General features: G+C 34.4%; 1 protein-coding gene across 2 annotated transcripts in view; it reads left to right on the top strand.

Annotated features, from left to right (window-relative positions):
* Window positions 1-19645, top strand: part of LOC142336988 (translation factor Guf1, mitochondrial-like) — a 60566-nt gene extending 40921 nt beyond the window's left edge. For both annotated transcript variants that reach the window (XM_075385998.1, XM_075386005.1), the window contains exons 4-9: window positions 9582-9725; window positions 10118-10306; window positions 15430-15599; window positions 15901-16290; window positions 16726-16957; window positions 19420-19645. In XM_075385998.1, the coding sequence (XP_075242113.1) occupies window positions 9582-9725; window positions 10118-10306; window positions 15430-15599; window positions 15901-16290; window positions 16726-16957; window positions 19420-19600 (1306 nt within the window). In that variant the 3' untranslated portion in view covers window positions 19601-19645. The remainder of the gene's footprint in view (window positions 1-9581; window positions 9726-10117; window positions 10307-15429; window positions 15600-15900; window positions 16291-16725; window positions 16958-19419) is intronic.
* The last annotated feature ends 216 nt before the right edge of the window (window positions 19646-19861 follow it).

The following is a 19861-nucleotide window of genomic DNA, read 5'->3' as shown; positions in this document are numbered from 1 at the left end:
GGCTATGTTTTTTTTACCGGAAGTACTATTCGTTCAGACGCTGTTTTAACCTAAAAGCGAAAGTGAGTAAAACTAATTTCGTGTGAACTAATTTTTTCAGAGCGAGAGAAGTTTTTTGATCATGCGCTGCGTTTAGTGAATGACTTTTTGACTTTGAAAAGTAGTTTTTGACTGAATGGCACATATAGATAACCGTTTTTCGTCTAGGTAGCCCAGTTTTTTTCTTGCAATTTGGTATTTTGTAGAACTAAATTTTATTCGATGCTATATTGAATTTTAAACCTCGGAAATTGATGCCACAGTGTTTTGCGGAGCCTGAAAATGCGTTTTAAGTTCAAAATTGGCACATATTTCTTGATTTTTTAGTTTATTTTTTCGATTAATTTGTGGATCTTTCAGCCGTCTTTTTGTCAAAAATCAATTAATATGGCAAGTTCCCTTTGATATTTCATATACTCAATCCCTCTTTCTACCTCGATTTATTTTTGTTTTATAAAATTGTACATATGCTAATCCTATTTTGGTAGGTTTTTTTTCCAATTTTCAGATTTTTATTTGTATTTTGGTTTTAATTACTAGAAATTGTCTTTTTGTGCAACATGAGGGACTTCAAATTTGTTCCAATTAAAATTCAAACGGTTTTTGGCGTTAAGTTTTTAAAAAACAGTTTTTTGACTTTTTTACAAAATTTCTCAATATTTCGTATGTTTGATATCTGCTTTTCTCTTTTTTGTTCTGTTCAGGAGGACTGATCTTGGTCTCTTATGACTCGTTTTCTTTTCTGTCTCGAATTCTGAACAATGGAAGGTATTCGTTTTTTTGTTTTGTTTTGATTTTTTACTATCAAAATTTAGTCTTTTATTACGGTGTTCCTTACATTGTGTCCATATTCTTTACATTCTAGTTTGTATCATTTTAGCTTTGTCATGGCACTTCTTTTTGTATTCGTTTTATTGATTTTTTCGGTTTCCAGAAAATTGAATGATTTCAGCTTTTTATTAGGTTTTCGCCATTTCTTTGGTTTGCAATTGGTTTCATTGAACATAAGATAGTACTGAGAGTTTACTAAAAAAACCTTTTCCAGAAGTTTCACTTATTAGTCTTTTTTGCTATTTTCTTCCGGCCTTGGTATTGTTTTTAAAAGACTTTTTGCCTTTGAATTTTATTCTGTTAATTTGTCTTTTCTATGCTTAATTTGAATAAAGTTGAATAAAAATGAAATCATAATCCGAGCATATTTACAACAAGGCAGAAGTATTTGTTGTTTTCTTATTTGCAGTGATTAGAAATCTTTTTGTAGTGGTTCTCTGTTTCCTTAATTAGCATTATTTTAAAAATTTAACTTAGTTTCGTATATCATTATCTGCCGTTTGTTTTGGCGATCTTTTTTGAGATTAGAATCATGAATGATTTGAGGGCATTTCATAGCCCTGTCAAATTTTTCAGCCTATCAGTATTTTGACCATCCTAATTGTTTTGGACGCTTTTAACGTTACCAAACGTTTTCAATAAAAAATTTTGCTGCCTTTTGTTTCTTGGTGACCGTGGTTAAAGTTTCACTAATTTTTAGATCAGACATGTTGAGGTAATGAGGTAATGGTTTAATACAAAACAAAAAGCAATGGCTTCAGTTGCAATTCCGGTTTTTTTGAAGTTCTGACACTTCGAGTCGCTTTCGGAATTCTTCTGGCTATGTTTTTTGTCTTCGTCAAGATTTTTGTCACGACCATATGACGTCACAACCACTTCAAATCTGCTTTTTGTTCATTCTTTTTGATGCATTTTCAACTAAAGTGTGTGCTTGACGTCATTTTTCGCTCTTATTGGAGCGAGTTTTTTTGTTCATTGTTCTGATTGAATTTTTGGTCACACTTGACTTACCTCACTCTCAAAAATCTTTTCCTTACTTTGAAATTGACTTATTTACTTTAATTCAAATAGGTAAGTTCGAATGGATGTGTGTCACTCTAAATGAAAGTTACTTGAGAGCCGCTAATAGAGGCATCAAAAACTTTTCTTGATCTCTTTCTGTTTTTTTGAGACTGCAAATCTACGAATCTAGTATTTCTTGTGCGAGTTTTTGTGTCGTGTCTGGTGTTCTCACAGTTGTGGTTTTTTCATTGGATTGACGCCCTTTTTTACATTTGCTTTCGCAAAATGAGCTAAAACAAAAATTGATTGATTTTCCCCTCATTGACGGCTTTTTCGCGCGTGGTGTTATTGCTCTCTCTCTCTCTCTCTCTCTCTCTCTCTCTCTCTCTCTCTCTCTCTCTCTCTCTTTCTCTTTCTCTTTCTCACTAGACAATGCTTTTAAGTTGTTTGAATTAAGAGATTTTGATCCTACGTGCCCTACCTCAATCAAGAAAGTGACTTTGCACTTTTCTAATTAATAAATTGGTTAGAGGGCAAAGAAAATCATTTGTTTGAATAACTTCCCTAGTAAAAAAAGCTTCTGCTGATTGAGATTGGACAGGCGTCTTATACTGAGTTTTTTCAAACATTTGTAAGAGTTGTCGATAACTTAACCAAATCAACCCACTTCATCTCATTCCACCCCTAAACCCAAACCTTTGACTCTTCTCCCCCTCACCCTTCCCCATCCCAGCTCCATTCAATCCCTCCTCATTAAAGCTAAAGCAAGCATCTCAGCTGCAGCTAGCTTCTGACGAAGCCAACCGCTCGCCGTTCGGTTGAAAGCAATTCGCCTGAAGTTATTCATGTATGTTCTGCCTCAAAAGCAAAGAAGCTACTATTATTTGGGGCAAAATGATAAGTCTTGTTTTTTATCCAGTTAAATTGTGCTTCTTGATGTAGAAACAATAGAAATGTTACAAAGGTTATTGCTGGAAAATTTTTCCTAAAATCGCAGAATTTTAATTTGAACTTTCGTTTTCGTTTTCTTTTTTGTTCTAGAAAACAATCTCTAGTGGTCTTTACATTGCATGTTTTGGAATTGCACAAGTTCAAGTGAGATAACGAGAATGAATCTGAAATTTGACACGGTTTTTCCTATTTCGGGAAAGCGGAAAACCGCGTAAAAACCGCAAAAACTGGTGTCCTGAAAAGATTATTCCTCACAAAACTTTTCAGGCACCTTAAACAAAATTAAGCTGTTAGTGGATAATCGTGCTGAGCCCTTCAATTTTCTCAGCCAGCAAAAGCTCAAATTCTTGCCATAAACGTTCAATGATATGTTTTGCGTACTGGTGCTAGGAATTTTTCTGTGAATTTCCTCGTTTGTTTTCCTTGACGTTAAAATGTCAATGGTTTTGTTTGTGGTTTTTACAATGGGTTTTTTTAGACTTTAATTTTTGAATAGAAATGGGCAAATTTGTTAAATAAAAATGTAAACTTCATCTAGTCTTACTTTCTCAAAATTTCTATTTAAATGCGCAAAATATGCTATCGTCCCAGCTATCACTCTTGTTACTTTATTCTTATCATTCAAGTCCTCTAGTTAATTCAAAGTTTTAGAGTACTGTTAAACAGCAAGTTTTTATCTTTTGGGTGCCGCCATATTTAATAGTTCATTTTTTGCATATTGCTGGATGTAGTGTTTCTTGTATAAGTTTTCGTGTCGTGTCTGGTGTTCTGACAGTTGTTTTTTTTTCATTGATTTGAGAAAAATCCTTAACTTTTACGATAGTAGCAACAAAGAACCTACTATTATTTCGTGCAAAATTGTAAAATGTCATGTCTTTTATCCAGTCAAATTTTGCTTCTTGCTGTAAAAACAAGAGAAATGTTACAGACTTTTTGCAGTAAAATTTCCCTAAAATGCCAGATTTTTAATTATCCTATAGGTCTGTCAAAGATTTATTACCTGGCAATGAACCCACATTCCAAATTGAAATTCTCTATTGTAAAGTATTTTTAATTTGAATTTAGTTTTCGCTTTTGCTCTAGAAAGCATTTTTTGCATATTGCTGGATGTAGTGTTTCTTGTATAAGTTTTCGTGTCGCGTCTGGTGTTCTGACAGTTGTTGTTTTTTCATTGATTTGACGATCTTTTTATTTTTTCATTTCTTTGCGCAAAACGAGCTGAAACAAAAATTAATTGATTTTCCCCTCCATGACGGCATTTTCGCGCATGGTCTTATTGCTCTCTCTACCTCTCTCTCTCTCACACACTCATTCACTCAATCACTAGACGTAGCTTTTAAGTTATTTGAATTAATAGATTTTGGTCTTACACGCCCTACCTCGATCACGAAAATGACTTTGCACTTTTATAATTAATAAATTAGTTAGAGGGCAAAGAAAATCGTTTGTTTGAGTAACTTCCCTAGTATAAAGGCTTCTGCTGATTATGATTGGACAGGCATCTAATACTGAGTTTTTTTTAAACAATTGTAAGCGTTGTCGATAACTTACCCAAATCATTTCTGGTTCTGCTCTCTGAATATAGGCTTTCTTTCACAGCTCTTTCTGCTATGTTTCAAGACATCCCCTTTATTGTTGCGACCCAATACAGTGGGCGAGGAACTATATTCTCAACTGCGCTTTCTTCTTTGTTCAGCAAATTTTCGCCGATCGTTATAATCATCGTACAGGATTGTAAGTTGTAGCAGTAGAAAGCTTGTTAAGTGTAAAATTTTTGATTTAAAAAGATTTGTCTGATTTTTTTCTGAGGAGCCGCTCTAAGCTGCATTAAGCTTCTGACGAAGCCAACTGCTCGCCATTCGTATAACAGCAATTCGCCTGAAGTTGTTCGGTTATGTATGTTTTGCCTATTTTGACTGATAGATATTATTAGCGCTGTGAAACATTAGCGGCTTTATTTGGAAGACTTAGTGAATTTTTGGGCAATGCTCTTTTTCTAAAAGTGTATATTGTTATGAAGTTCAAATATGTAAGAATAAACAATTTTCTCTATGATTGTGGAGAAAGATTCTTAACTCTTACGATAGTAGCAACAAAGAACCTACTATTATTTCGTGCAAAATTGAAAAATGTCATGTCTTTTATCCAGTCAAATTTTGCTTCTTGCTGTAAGAACCCGAGAAATGTTACAGACTTTTTGCTGTAAAATTTCCCTAAAATCCCAGATTTTTATTTATCCTATAGGTCTGTCAAAGATTTATTACCTGGCAATGAACCCACATTCCAAATTGAAATTCTCTATTGTAAAGTATTTTTAATTTGAACTTAGTTTTCGCTTTTGCTCTAGAAAACAATCCCTAGTGGTCTTTACATTACATGTTTTTGAATTGTACAATAAGTTCTAATGAGATAACAAGGATTACTTTGAAATTTGACAGGGTTTTTCGTACTTTGGGAAAGCAGAAATTGGTAAAAACCGCAAAAACTGGTGTACTGAAAAGATTATTCCCCACAACACTTTTCAGGCACCTTAAACAAAATTAAGCTGTTATTGCATAATCGTGCTGCGCCCATCAATTTTCTCAGCCAGCAAAAGCTTAACTTCTTGCCATAAACGTTCAATGATTTGTTTTGCCTACTGGTGCTAGGGATTGTTCTGTGCAATTCCTCGGCGTTTCTTTTTTTGACGTAATAATGTCAAAGGTTTTGTTTGTGGTTTTTACCATGGGTTTTTTTATAGACTTCAATTTTTGAATAGAAATGGGCAATTTTGTTAAATAAAAATGTAAACTTCATCTAGTCTTACTTTCTCAAAATTTCTATTTAAATCCGAAAAATATGCTATCGTCTCAGCTATCACTCTTGTTGCTTTATTCTTATCATTGAAGTCCTCTAGGTAATTCAAAGTTTTAGAGTACTGTTAAGCAGCAAGTTTTTATCTTTTCGGTGCTTCCATTTTTAATTGTTCAAGTTTTTGCATATTGCTGGATGTAGTGTTTCTTGTACGAGTTTTCGTGACGTGTCTGGTGTTCTGACAGTTGTTGTTTTTCATTGGTTTGGCGCTCTTTCTTTTATTTCATTTGCTTGCGCAAAACGAGCTAAAACAAAAATTGATTTTTTCCCCTCCATGACGGCATTTTCGCGCATGTTATTGCTCTCTCTCTCTCTCTCTCTCTCTCTCTCTCTCTCTCTCTCTCTCTCTCACACACACACACTCACTAGCCATAGCTTTTAACTTATATGAATTATTAGATTTTGATCTTTCGTGCCCCACCTCAATCAAGAGAATGACTTTGCACTTTTCTAATTAATAAATAAGTTAGAGGGCAATGAAAATCAATTTTTTGAGTAACTTCCCTAGTATAAAGGCTTCTGCTGATTGAGATTGGACAGGCATCTAATACTGAGTTTTTTCAAACTTTTGTAAGCGTTGTCGATAATTTACCCAAATCATTTCTGGTTCTGCTTCTGTCTGAATATAGGCTTTATTTCTCAGCTCCTGGTATGTTTCAAGACATCCCTTTTTATGTTCCGGCCCACTTTAATGGGCAGGGAACTATATACTCAACTGCGCTTTCTTGGTTCAGTCAATTTTTGCCGATCGTTATAATCATCGTACAAGATTGTGAGTTTTAGCAGTAGAATGCTTGTTAAGTGTAATATTTTTGAATTAAAAAGATTTGTTTGAATTTGCTTTTTTGCGAGCTGCTGAGGTTTTTGCCAAATTTGGCCAAATTTTCAGCTAAATTTTTGCATTTTCCTCATTTTTTTCCTGTATGACCGGTGTTGCAGACATAAACACTGCTGACACAAAATGGTTTTTTACTCACATATGGGCCTCGGGTTCCAAGAACAATCTCTCGAAATTAAAATTTCGTCTTCCTGCAAATTAAACCGATATTTGTAAAAATGCAGTTTACTTTCAACATATTAATCTTTGGTGGCCAAAAACCTATAATGAAGTGTGTTGGAACAGTTACGTTATATAACAGCCGAGCAGCGATAGCAGGGCAATTTTAAGTCTCATCGTTGAGTCGTGATGAAAAAGGATTCGGATTGTATTTTGAGTCAGTCTTATTGCATTTTTTCTTTTGCATTTTTTTCATCACACTTATTAGTCTTTTCTCATTTAAGGGTGCAATAAATAAGAGGTCAATTGTTTTTCCAATAAGATCTAATGAAATTATTTTTGTGGTTTATGAGTAAAGCTCATGGTTTTGATGGCTGCGGCAAATTGTTTTAGTAAATTTTAGTAAATTTTTAATTATCAAGCATTTGATGTTTTTGTGGTCTTATGACAGAGCTAATGAACCAAAGTTTTGTTTGGTTGTCTAGGGAGCTGTTAAGGAAATTATCTAGTGCTTTCAGTTGACACATAATGCTTGTTGGGTAATATAACTTGATAAGTATCCGAAATTCATCGTTTATTTTTGATATAATGACTGTTCAGTCAAACTACCTATTTGGGTAACAGTTGGTACTTTTTTGTTTCAATGGGAAAGCAGTAGAGGAAAGATTTGTTTTGGTCTAGTTATGAAAAATTTAAATTCAAAATTTTTTCACATTTTAATAACGCGCTGTATGTTCTTTGAAATACTTTCGCCTTTTTGTTTGTTTGTTACAGACCAGAAAGTTTCCAAAAAAACTTCACTTATTGACATGTCCAATTGACAGGCAATGAACATAATATTAATTCCAGCCAAAAGCATATGGTTTTCTGGCTTCAACGCCGTTTGCGTAAAAGTGTTTGCGAAATTTTCAGTTTTGTAGATGTGATTTTTGTATTTTTAATGTTGCAGGTGTGAATGCGTAGTCTTTTGACTTTTTCTCGCTACTTACAGGGCTTTCTAAGCAGTAACGTGTTAAACTATTTATAATTTTTTAGTTGAAAACAAACGGTTATTATGTCTTACGGTTTCAAAAATGTTTTCGGAAAATTAAATGGTTTTGCCAATTTCAGTCTTATTTTGCTATCTTTAATCGTAGTATCATTAAAGAGAGAGGTCGCATTCTTTTTTAAGTGAATAATTTTGTTGTCTTAATTGTTTATTTTTTAATTAAATAAGTGTTTTTCGGCGTTAATACTACGAGTTTTCATAAACTTTCTGTTTATTTTTTTTTATTTTTCAAATTTTTAGGTTCTTTTGCTGTTTTGTCCCATCATCATATTAATCGCACATATCACATTATTGGTATCGAAATAAGTTGTAAACAGTTTTTTCAATATTTTTGCTGAGTAGATTTTGATCTCATAGGCCTCACACCGTTTCCTCGCAAAATTGAAATGACTTTTTGATTTTTGCCTGTCTTTGTTCTTTTGTTTTAGTCGTTTGACATTCTGGATAATGACAAGTATCAATGGTTTTGCATGAAGGTATAGATAAAGCCATTGAATGACTTTAGTTTATAGCTAACTATTTTTATTACTTTGAGTTTTGAAAACGGTAAACGTATTTTCTGACTTAGCCGTTTTGTTTTCTTTCGACTTGTTAATTGTTCTCAATAAAAACAGTTCCCATATCTTTTCTGGTAAAATGCAAATCATTGGTATTTGAATTTACATTTAATCTGATGCTGTTTTGGCTTTCTCCTTAAATAAAAAAAATGGATAGACTTTGAGTTTTGGTCGTAAGTAATGCTTATTGTTTTTATCTGATTTTGTTGTTTGTCTTGTCGCTTACTCTCTTTAATGGCAGTTACCATCGGCTATCTAATGAATTATTGTTTGATTTGTATATTGATTAGAGCTTGAAGCAATTTTTTAAATGGATAACTCCATTATTTTTGAACAGTAAGTGATTTTTGAAAGTTTTCTATCTTCCTCATTTGATGGACAATTAAGTCAAAAGCGTGGTTGAGCGTGGTCGGAACGTTATGTGCGGACGCAAATTACTGAGCCTCCTTGCTCAGTCTTTCTCTTCGTTTTATAAAATAGTTCTTCATTCATATCTTAAAGTGGATTGATTGATTCATTTTGAATAATAGTGGGCATTTTAGTGCAATCCTTGTTCCGACTAATTCTTGTGGTTTTTTATTGTGTATGCAATTGGTTGTAATCAATTTTTTTGCTATTGGTGAAATCATTGTCTGGCATTTGTTGTGTGCTAAAGAAGTATTTTGAAAATATATGCTGTTGCTTTGTTAGTCTGGGAGCTTTACCATTTGGGATAACATTTAGGATTGGATTTCAACACAGCAGCATTTTTTAAATCTTCCATGACTGATCATTAAGCGGGAAAGGTCTTTTTTTTCAGCAACAGCTTGCTACATTTTCTATATTTTAGAGCATTTTCTATATGCTTGCTATATTCTAGAGATGTTGTTCTTAACAAATAAATAAATCTATTCTTTCTGCTTGTCTTTTTACAGCGGACTGAATTATTATAGCAAAGATTTTGTGATGAAAAAAATTGTAGAATCCACCCTTTTTTAAATGAATGCTAGAACATTTATTAGAAATCTAATAATGCTATCTGAAACGACTTCCAACTTTTTTCACATAAACTTGGGGATAATTACATACAAGAAGGAAACGAACTCCTTTTGAAGCAATTCTGGTAGGGGTTAGTAAAATACCGCTTCATTTTGTTCAATGTCTGTAAAGAGACATCACTCGATAGGCCTATTTGAATGTCTTTCAAGCGCTGATTGTACTAATGTTCTGTACTTTTTAGACAGCGTTTGGAAATTCTAATCGAAACTTTGAGGGGCTGTTAAAAAGCGATGAGTTGAAGTTAATGTAATTTTTTTCCTTGCAGCGACATCATCTGCCCTGTTAAAGAAGTTGGTACGTTTTCTCCGGAGCCCACCGAGTGTGAAGAACTACAAGCGGGTCAGGTGGGCTACGCTCTCGTGAATCCAAAGAGACTGGAGGATGTGCGCTATTTAGTGGGAGATTTAGTGTGAAGAACTGAATTATTATAGCAAAGATTTTGTGATGAAAAAAATTGTAGAATCCACCCTTTTTTAAATGAATGCTAGAACATTTATTAGAAATCTAATAATGCTATCTGAAACGACTTCCAACTTTTTTCACATAAACTTGGGGATAATTACATACAAGAAGGAAACGAACTCCTTTTGAAGCAATTCTGGTAGGGGTTAGTAAAATACCGCTTCATTTTGTTCAATGTCTGTAAAGAGACATCACTCGATAGGCCTATTTGAATGTCTTTCAAGCGCTGATTGTACTAATGTTCTGTACTTTTTAGACAGCGTTTGGAAATTCTAATCGAAACTTTGAGGGGCTGTTAAAAAGCGATGAGTGAAGTTAATGTAATTTTTTTCCTTGCAGCGACATCATCTGCCCTGTTAAAGAAGTTGGTACGTTTTCTCCGGAGCCCACCGAGTGTGAAGAACTACAAGCGGGTCAGGTGGGCTACGCTCTCGTGAATCCAAAGAGACTGGAGGATGTGCGCTATTTAGTGGGAGATACCATGTTCCATACAGACACTAAACGAGAGTCCATAGACGCGCACTCAAGGTATATAATCAGTAGCAATTAGCAATTTTCTTTATTTCATTAATGCAAGCGGCAGGGGCAATATGACCTCAAAACCCTGGAATTGTGACCTGGTGTTCGATATGCGTAGCTGATGTGCTTTGCAATTTCCTCATTTTTTATTATAGCGGTAAAGTGAGCGGAGCTATATTGCGGTGCTCTTGGTTTTCTACAATTCAAAAAATTTGTACGACTCGAAAAGGAGTTTGTATTGGGGCGCTGTCTTACGACTCGAAAAGGAGTATTGGGGAAGTCCTTTTTTAAAATCAATTTTCTTGGAGTGATTTTTGAAGCGGGACATGAAACGCGTGAAAAAATTTGGAGTGATTTTGGTGTTGAACAACAGTGAAGAGCGGAGTGAAAAGAGAGTGGTTTTTGTTCATGCCACTGTTTTTGAGAGAGTGAGAATTTGATGTGTAAAAAAATTTTCTCTACGCGAGCGAAATTTTTTTGTTCACGTGCGACTTTTAAAAGCAGTTTTTTTTGCAAATTTTGATAGTTATGAAGTTTGATTATGATGTTGTATTAGTTTTCGGCTTGTTTTGATAGGAATTGAAGGTCTCAAGTAGTTAATTTGAGTTGAATGCTAATTTGGAGGTTTTTGATTAGTTTTGCTGATTTTTAGACGAAATTTAATGATTTTTTACCTTTTTTTGTTTTACTGCTTTAAGTGGTATTTGAATAGAAGCTTGTTACTAAAGGAATTTTCAGATACCAATTGATTGAAGTTTTATTGGTATAAATCATTTTTATCTTGGGAAAAATGACAGAAAAATTGAGAAATTTTAAACCACTTTTCTTATTTTTTTGCGGTTTTTCTTTTTTAATCTTAGACATGTTTCTTAGCCTATAATGACTTGACCGTCGTTTTGCGAGCTTTTCATTGCTCTAATTGCAAAGGAATTTTATTCGGCTTTATGTTTCCTTGTACCATTAAAGAAAACTCATTAAGGTTCTATAGTTTTTCCTTGTTCAATTTGTGTTTGACTGCCGTTTCTATTCTTCCTTAATTTTTTATCGCATTCGTGGAGGTTTGGGGTTCACAATAAGTGTTCTAGTTGTTTAGTCATAAGTTTGGGCAATTTTCTCCTTCGAGTCGTTTCCGGAATTCTTCCGGCTATGTTTTTTTTAAGATCTGTTCACACATTTTCATGATTTTTGAAGTCAAATTGGAGTAGTGATTTTGGTCACGCCGATACGGGAAATGGAGCGAAAAAGCTAGTGGTTTTGCGGTATGAAATTTTTTCGCTAATTTTAAAGTAGAGTGAGAAAACGGTGTATGAACAAAAATTCGCTTTCTCGCTAGTGATTTTTTTTTCACATGTGGCAATTTCACTTTGATTTTTACTGTTTTTTTTTCGATTTTTTGGAGCAGATTTTTTTCTATATGGTATGCCCAATCCATTCATAGTTGATTCTAGATCTAGTTTTTTTGTTTGAACCAAATTTCCATTTCTCGCTTGTGGTTTTTATTCACATGCGGTATTTTGACATTGATTTTCTGTTTTTTTTATTTTTTATCTGATTTTTTTAGGAAATGGTTTTCCCAATTCACTCAAAGTGTATTCTAGGTCTATTTTTCCTTTAGTCAATAAAAATTCGTTGAATTGTACGTCAGGACTTGTCCTGCTATGTTTTTTGCTTCGTCGTCTGACTCTTTTTTTCGTTTTACATTTGTTCACACCTCAAAGCTGAAAAGTCAAATTTTCTTAATGACTTCTTCCTCTCATTAACTGTTTTTGCGCGCGTGGCGTCTTTTCTCACTCTTTCTAGCAAAATGTTTTTTTGCGTGATTAGATTTTGATCGTAAGTGACTTACCTCACTCAATATAATGACTTTTGCACTTTAAAATTTAAGTTTATTTTGAATTAGTTTAAGGTCAAAGGAACTCAAGCTTTATTAATTTATCCTTTATTTTTTATATAGCTTTTTGCGTCGATAACTTTTTCAACTTATATCGTTATCTGTTTCTATCTCTACCATACGACACGCAAGTCTATTCTTTCGCAGGTTTTCCGGCAATCTGTCGGCTATGTTAATTTATGTAGTCTGTTTAAATCCTGGGTGTCTAATAAAAGCTGCTTTTCTGAACTTTTTGGAGAAATTATGGAGAGAGTAATTTCTGTCAAATGAAAGGCCGTTTTTGCCTGACCTAGTAAAAATGGTCAACTGAGATTTAAACCCGAGAGTATTAAATACTCTGTCAGCTATACTTCTACACTGAAAGCAACATGTTCTTTGTCAGAATTTGGACTGTATTGGTGCAGTGTCTTTTCAAGGAATTTGGATTATTTTGGGGCGCTGTCTTTTTTACAATCCACAGAACTTGAATTGTATCGGTGCTCCGTCTTTTTTTGTTAAGATGTTTTTAATTGCTCTCGAATGAAGTTCCTAGCAATTATTAATAGCCTCCGTCAGCCTCTCAACGGCTATTATTTAGGCGCTCTCCTTTTACAAAAATTCGCTGTACCTTTTGATCACGTTTTTATAGCTGCGAAGCTGTAAGCTGAGCGAAGCTTTATTGCGGTACTTTTTGTTTTTTTTACAATTCAAAGAATTTGAATTGTATTGGGGCGCTGTCTTTTTTTTAAGATCTGTTCACACATTTTCATGATTTTCGAAGTCAAATTGGAGTAGTGATTTTGGTCACGCCGAAAAAGGAAATGGAGGGAAAAAGCGAGTAGTTTTGTGGCGTGAATTTTTTTTGCTCTAATTTTAAAGTAGAGTGAGAAAACGGTGTTTGAACAAAAATCGCTTTCTCGCTAATGATTTGTTGTTCACATGCGGCAATTTCATTTTGATGTTTACTGTTTTTCCAATTTTTTGGATAGGAATTTTTTCTAAATAGTTTTCCCAATCCATTCACAGCTCATTCTAGGCCTAGTTTTTTGTTTGAATTAAATTTTCGTTTCTCGCTAGTGGTTTTTTTTGTTCACATGCGGCATTTTGACATTGATTTTCTGTATTTTTCTTTTTTTATCTGATTTTGTTAAAATGCACTCGTCCATTCTAGGACTAAGTTTTCTTTTTAGTCAATGAAAATTCTTTGAATTGTACGTCAGGACTTGTCCTGCTATGTTTTTTGCTTCGTCGTCTGACTCTTTTTTTCGTTTTACATTTGTTCACACCTCAAAGCTGAAAAGTCAAATTTTCTTAATGACTTCTTCCTCTCATTAACTGCTTTTGCGCGCGTGGCGTCTTTACTCACTCTTTCTAGCAAAAGTTTTTTGCGTGATTAGATTTTGATCGTAAGTGACTTACCTCACTCAATAAAATGACTTTTGCACTTTAAAATTTAAGTTTCTTTTGAATTAGTTTAAGGTCAAAGGAACTCAAGCTTTATTAATTTATCCTTTATTTTTTTATATAGCTTTTTGCGTCGATAACTTTTTCAACTTATATCGTTATCTGTTTCTATCTCTACCATACGGCACGCAAGTCTATTCTTTCGCAGGTTTTCCGGCAATCTGTCGGCTATACTAATTTATGTAGTCTGTTTAAATCCTGGGTGTCTAATAAAAGCTTCTTTTCTGAACTTTTTGGAGAAATTATGGAGAGAGTAATTTCTGTCAAATGAAAGGCCGTTTTTGCCTGACCTAGTAAAAATGATCAACTGAGATTTAAACCCGAGAGTATTAAATACTCTGTCAGCTATACTTCTACACTGAAAGCAACATGTTCTTTGTCAGAATTTGGACTGTATTGGTGCAGTGTCTTTTCAAGGAATTTGGATTATTTTGGGGCGCTGTCTTTTTTACAATCCACAGAACTTGAATTGTATCGGTGCTCCGTCTTTTTTTGTTAAGATGTTTTAAATTGCTCTCGAATGAAGTTCCTAGCAATTATTAATAGCCTCCGTCAGCCTCTCAACGGCTATTATTTAGGCGCTCTCCTTTTTTAAAAATTCGCTGTACCTTTTGATCACGTTTTTATAGCTGCGAAGCTGTAAGCTGAGCGAAGCTTTATTGCGGTACTTTTTGTTTTTTTACAATTCAAAGAATTTGAATTGTATTGGGGCGCTGTCTTTATTTTAAGATCTGTTCACACATTTTCATGATTTTCGAAGTCAAATTGGAGTAGTGATTTTGGTCACGCCGAAAAAGGAAACGGAGGGAAAAAGCGAGTGGTTTTGTGGCGTGAATTTTTTTTGCTCTAATTTTAAAGTAGTGAGAAAACGGTGTTTGAACAAAAATCGCTTTCTCGCTAATGATTTGTTGTTCACATGCGGCAATTTCATTTTGATGTTTACTGTTTTTCCAATTTTTTGGATAGGAATTTTTTCTAAATAGTTTTCCCAATCCATTCACAGCTCATTCTAGGCCTAGTTTTATGTTTGAATTAATTTTTCGTTTCTCGCTAGTGGTTTTTTTTGTTCACATGCGGCATTTTGACATTGATTTTCTGAATTTTTCTTTTTTTATCTGATTTTGTTAAAATGCACTCGTCCATTCTAGGACTAAGTTTTCTTTTTAGTCAATGAAAATTCTTTGAATTGTACGTCAGGACTTGTCCTGCTATGTTTTTTTGTTTCGTTGCTCTTTTTCGTTTTACATTTGTTCACACAGCAAAGCTGAAGAAGTCAAATTTTCTGAATGACTTCTTTCTCTCACTAACGGCGTGAAGTCATTTCTCAATCTCATTAGAAAAAGTATTTAAGGCATTTGCGTGATTAGATTTTGATCATACGTGACTTACCTCTCAATAAAATGACTTTTGCACTTTAAAACTTAAGTTTAAATTGAATTAATTTAAGGTCAAAGGAACTCATATATGTAGTGAAGGTCCCTAATAAAAGGCTTCTGAGGAATGAATTTTAACAAGCTTTATTAATTTATCGCTGAAGGTTTGTTACCTAGATTTTTGAGAGGCGTCGATTTTTTTTTCAATTTAGATCTGTATCTGTTTCTATCTCTATTATACGGCACGCAAGTCAATTCTTTCGCAGCTATTCCGGCAATCTGCCGGCTATGTTTTCAGATTTTGCCTTATTGCTCAACTAGGCTTTCAAATTATTAAAACTAACGTTATTTAAGTTTTTTATCCTTCCAGATTGAAGTTCTGTCTATTATTTGTTCTGCATAATTTTTTGAAGTATTGATTCTAGAGTGAAGAGTCCCCAGCCAATGGTGTTTGCCGGAGTGTTCACAGATCAGTTATCTGAGCTATCCAGCCTCGCATCTGCAATCGACAAGCTCTGTCTCAATGACAGCAGTGTCTTAGTAGCCAAAGATAGCAACCACGCTCTTGGACAGGGATGGAGACTTGGATTTCTGGGTTAGATCTTGTCATTTTGCTATAGAGCAATCTATCTATTTATATCTATTTATTTCAGCTTTGTGAATAAGAATACGCTAATTGGTTCAAATGTTGCGAAGAATATAACCTTGTTGGCACAGAATTTGGATTTATAATTTTCGGATGTGACTATTTTGGCTTTAGGTGCCTATTTGATTTTGCTATGAAACAAATAGTGCAAACCTTTGTTTTGTACCTGTTTTCGTCTGACTCGAATGGGACGATAAAATCCATTTGTCGATATCAGAATTTTGATATTGTTCTAAATTTGTTCCTATAGGTGTCCTTCACATGGAAATCTTCATGCAGAGGTTAGAGCAGGAGTTTGGGGCGTCTCCCGTTGTGACACTTCCCAGTGTACCATACAAAGTGAAACTGAAGTATGACAAGCATATCAAAGAGAACCACGGACAAGACATCCTCGACATCCAGTCACCTCTTAAACTACCGAATCACATGCACGTCGCTGCGTACTATGAGCCCTTTGTGCAAGCCACAATAATCAGTCCAATGCATTACCTGGATACTATTTTGGAATTGGTATCTATGAGACGGAGCAAAGGGGAGAATGTTTCCTCAATCACAGACACGAGGTACATGGTCACGTGTAAAATGCCACTAGCTGAAGTCATCACTGATTTCAACGATGCTCTGAAAAGAGCTACCTCCGGTAAATTTGCTGATCATACTGATTTTTCTACTTGATGTACCAACCTCGTCCTGAGCAATGAAATTGGTTGAAGCATTACTCGAATCTTGCTCGCCTGTAGTTTTCAGCATTCATCTCATCATTAGTGTTCGTAATAAGTTGTTGAATTTATTCTAAATTTAGCATACGAAAAACAGCGCATCTACTTTGCATGTCAACTTTTATTGTGCCATTTAACGAGCCATGTAATTTGTCATAAATTGAAATCGGGGTTAATAATGGCTAAATTTTTTGGGAAGTGGAGTTACATGGTCACTAAATTGACCCAAAATAATTTTTTTCAAGTTTTCTTGTCTCTGTTTGTGTGAGCATACCTTCATTTGCCCAGCATTTTGATTCTTGTTTCTTGCGTTCTCTAGTAGAAGCTAAATAAACTCTGTTTGTCAATTTACATAGGTCTTGCCAGTTTTGACTACGAGGACAGTGGTTTCGAGGAGGCGGACCTTGTGCGAATAGATTTCCTGGTGAACAAAGTTCTGATAGAGGAGTTCTCTATGATCTGCCATCGGGATTTAATGAGGACTAAGAGTAAACACATGATTGACAAACTGGTGGAGAACATTCCCAAGCAGCAGTTTGAGATCAAAGTGCAGGCAGTCATCTCTGATACCTCAACAGTTGTTGCAAAGTTAGTGTGCAATCTTTCGTTCAGCGTATAATTGCTCTCAGACAAAGTTTGTAGCAATTATGTTAGTTCTGCGGTTTTTATGCAATTTTTTGCTTAACTGATTTTTTATCTGACCCATTCGACTTTTTGCCCTCGAAAACACGATAAACCGGTAACGACCGGACTGCATTAAGTGGCCGAGTAGCTTTCTTAGAGCCTTTCTAGTCCCTATGCGAATCACCGAAACTGTTTTGAAGCGACATGAATTCATGGCATTGAAATGCGGTTCTTAATCTTAACAGTTTGACCCCCACTCCCGTCCACCCTTCTCCACCTGTCGAATTGGACCTCTGTCCAGCCCTCCCAACGGAGCAATTCGCCTTACGCTCATCGGTAATGGATTTTTACATTTTTGGCGTTACAATATTTTTCTCAGATCTCTACCTCAGTTAAGTAATACTCAATTTCAGGCTCTGACTGTAGTAAAAACTGGTCATCAAAGGCCAGAATAATCGTTGCATTCTTTTAAACAGAAATTACAAAACTGGAGTTTGAAACATTTTTGAAAAAAATTGCTTTCTCGATTTTATCATTTTCCGGCCCTAATATTTCACTAGGGATATGCTATGGGAATTCGTGTAAACGAGTTGGGCAAAAATATTGAAATTCGACTTTGTAATAAACACGTGAAACAGCGGAACAATAAATGTGTCCTAATTCATGAGAAAATTTTACATTTATTTTCAAACTTTTCAAAAGTTTACAGCACGCTATAAGTTGCCGATTGTTTTCAATTAGCCCCTGCATGCATCCAAGTGCAAATACAAGTTAGAGGAAGAATTTAAAACATAAATTGAAAACATGGAATTGATCAATTCTCAATTTGTCAGCTTTTTTTGTTCACATTTTCAATAAAAAAGCAAATTATCATTTATTCGCAGTAATTTTTAAGTGTAAAATCAACTAATTGAGACAAAAACAGCATTTATCAGAATAGCGGAATACAAAAAATTTGGAAAATGACGGCAAAATGAATAAGTAATTCGTTTAAGTTAATTGCCGGAAAGGCAGTGTTCAAGTAGTTTTCAAGCAATTACTGCGCTCCTAATTTTGCTAGACAAAACATTGTTCCGCTTTACATTAGTTCACGGCTTGTTCAAAATTTTGGGTGAAAATGGGTGGAGTCAATATCGAAAAACTAAATCAAAAATATAATCGGGATAAGCCCATAAAGCACAGTTTTTAATGCCCAATACTTGAACTTTGTTCTTTCAAGTTTTATTTATCTTCACCAGTGCTTATTGGTATTGTTACTAATTCCTGTATCCTCGAATTAAGAAACCAGAGTTTGACTTGCTACAAAATCCAATCAAAATAACTCGCACTTTTAAAAAGTTTTTATAATAAATTTTTATTCGGTTCTTTTGATCTCAAGGAGTCAATGGCGGCTTTTATATTTCTTAATACACAAAAAGTTAGAAGCGAAAGGAATGTTTCAAATCTATTCAAAGTTCTAGCTTTGTTTTTTCGAAGCAAAGATGTATACGGATATTGCTTCCTTAAATCAATGGAAGCTTGTTATTTAGGTCTATAATATTTTTAATTGCTCTTGAACGTAACTCATAGCAATTATTGCAAAAGTGTGTCTTTTTTATGCAAAATTTTCGCTTGACAATTTTGACTTTTCGAGTGACTTTTACGCCCTTGACTTTTTGTATTTCGCGTGATCTAAAATTCTCTCTCAATCACAATTTCAAGCAGCTGAACTGAATTGGCGGCAATTTATTGCTAAAAGTCAAATGAAAAGTGAGTCGAAACTGGTGTCATTTTTACTTTAAATCTTAATAGTGGTATATGTTAACCTCTAATGTGGTTATTTGAAGCCCACTATAGAACTTCTTAGTCCCATGTAGGCTCCCCCCCCCCCGACTGAAGCAGGCTGCAATTGATTAGAGCTCCCACTAGTCGTTCAAGAGCAATTCTTCCGACGTTTAGTCGGTTATGTTTTGTACTTCGGTGCGGTGGGAAAATACGAAATCAGAAAAATTTTCAAAAATTTTAAAAACTTTAAAAACGGGATTATTCCTTCGGAGACATATCCTTCTTTGCTATTTAAATTTGCCCTCATTTTAATGGTTTCTTGGTTTCTAAATTGAGCTCTTTGGCCTCTGTTAACTTTTTTAAAATCTAATGTATACGGCTTTTTGACGGTTTGATTTTTGACGGAGAGATGAATTTAAAGATAACCGAAATTGATTCATTTTCATGTAAGTTGGATCTCTTCAATTTTATCAATGAGGTACTATTTCTTCTCATTGAAAACTATTTTTTGGATATCAGAACATTGCTTTCGAAATGTATATATTGGATCGGGGCGAAAGCAACTCCAATTCAGATATCAGGTTACAAAATCTTGCTCTAAGAGTTTTTTTATGTAGTGTTAACTCGTAAATATTTCTCTCAAGTTGTTTTGCACATTTTAGAGGCCGTTTACAAGCTTATAGGAAAGATGTGTTCCGTAAGCTACATGGAGCTATCGGGAATGAGCGGAGATCTGCAATGCTGAAGGCACAGGTCGAAGGAAAGAAGAAACTGCGAATGGTTGGCAATATTCAGATACCAAAGACTGTATTCGTTGAAGTTTTCAGAACAGTCTCTAAATAATGATTATTTGTTTAATGTCAGATTGTCATTTACATTTTAACACAGTTTTCTTTTGAGTGAGATGCTCTTGAAATCTAAACAAAAACTCGTCTTTTCAAGTTGTTTCAATGAGATCTCAATGAAACCTCTTAAAAAACTTAGTTCTTCTTAAACTTTAGTTCTTCAATTTTGAATTTCTTCCCGAATCGAAGGACGTGCTTGTATTTTCACGAGGAATCTTGGGGTCACTTATTTTGTTAGGTATGTTTTTCTGATGATCTA

This window comes from Convolutriloba macropyga, chromosome 1, assembly GCF_964194025.1.
Source record: "Convolutriloba macropyga chromosome 1, txConMacr16.3, whole genome shotgun sequence".
Classification (NCBI taxonomy): domain Eukaryota; kingdom Metazoa; phylum Xenacoelomorpha; order Acoela; family Convolutidae; genus Convolutriloba; species Convolutriloba macropyga.
Note: the sequence above shows the minus strand (reverse complement) of the source record. Positions and strands in the feature narration are given on the sequence as shown.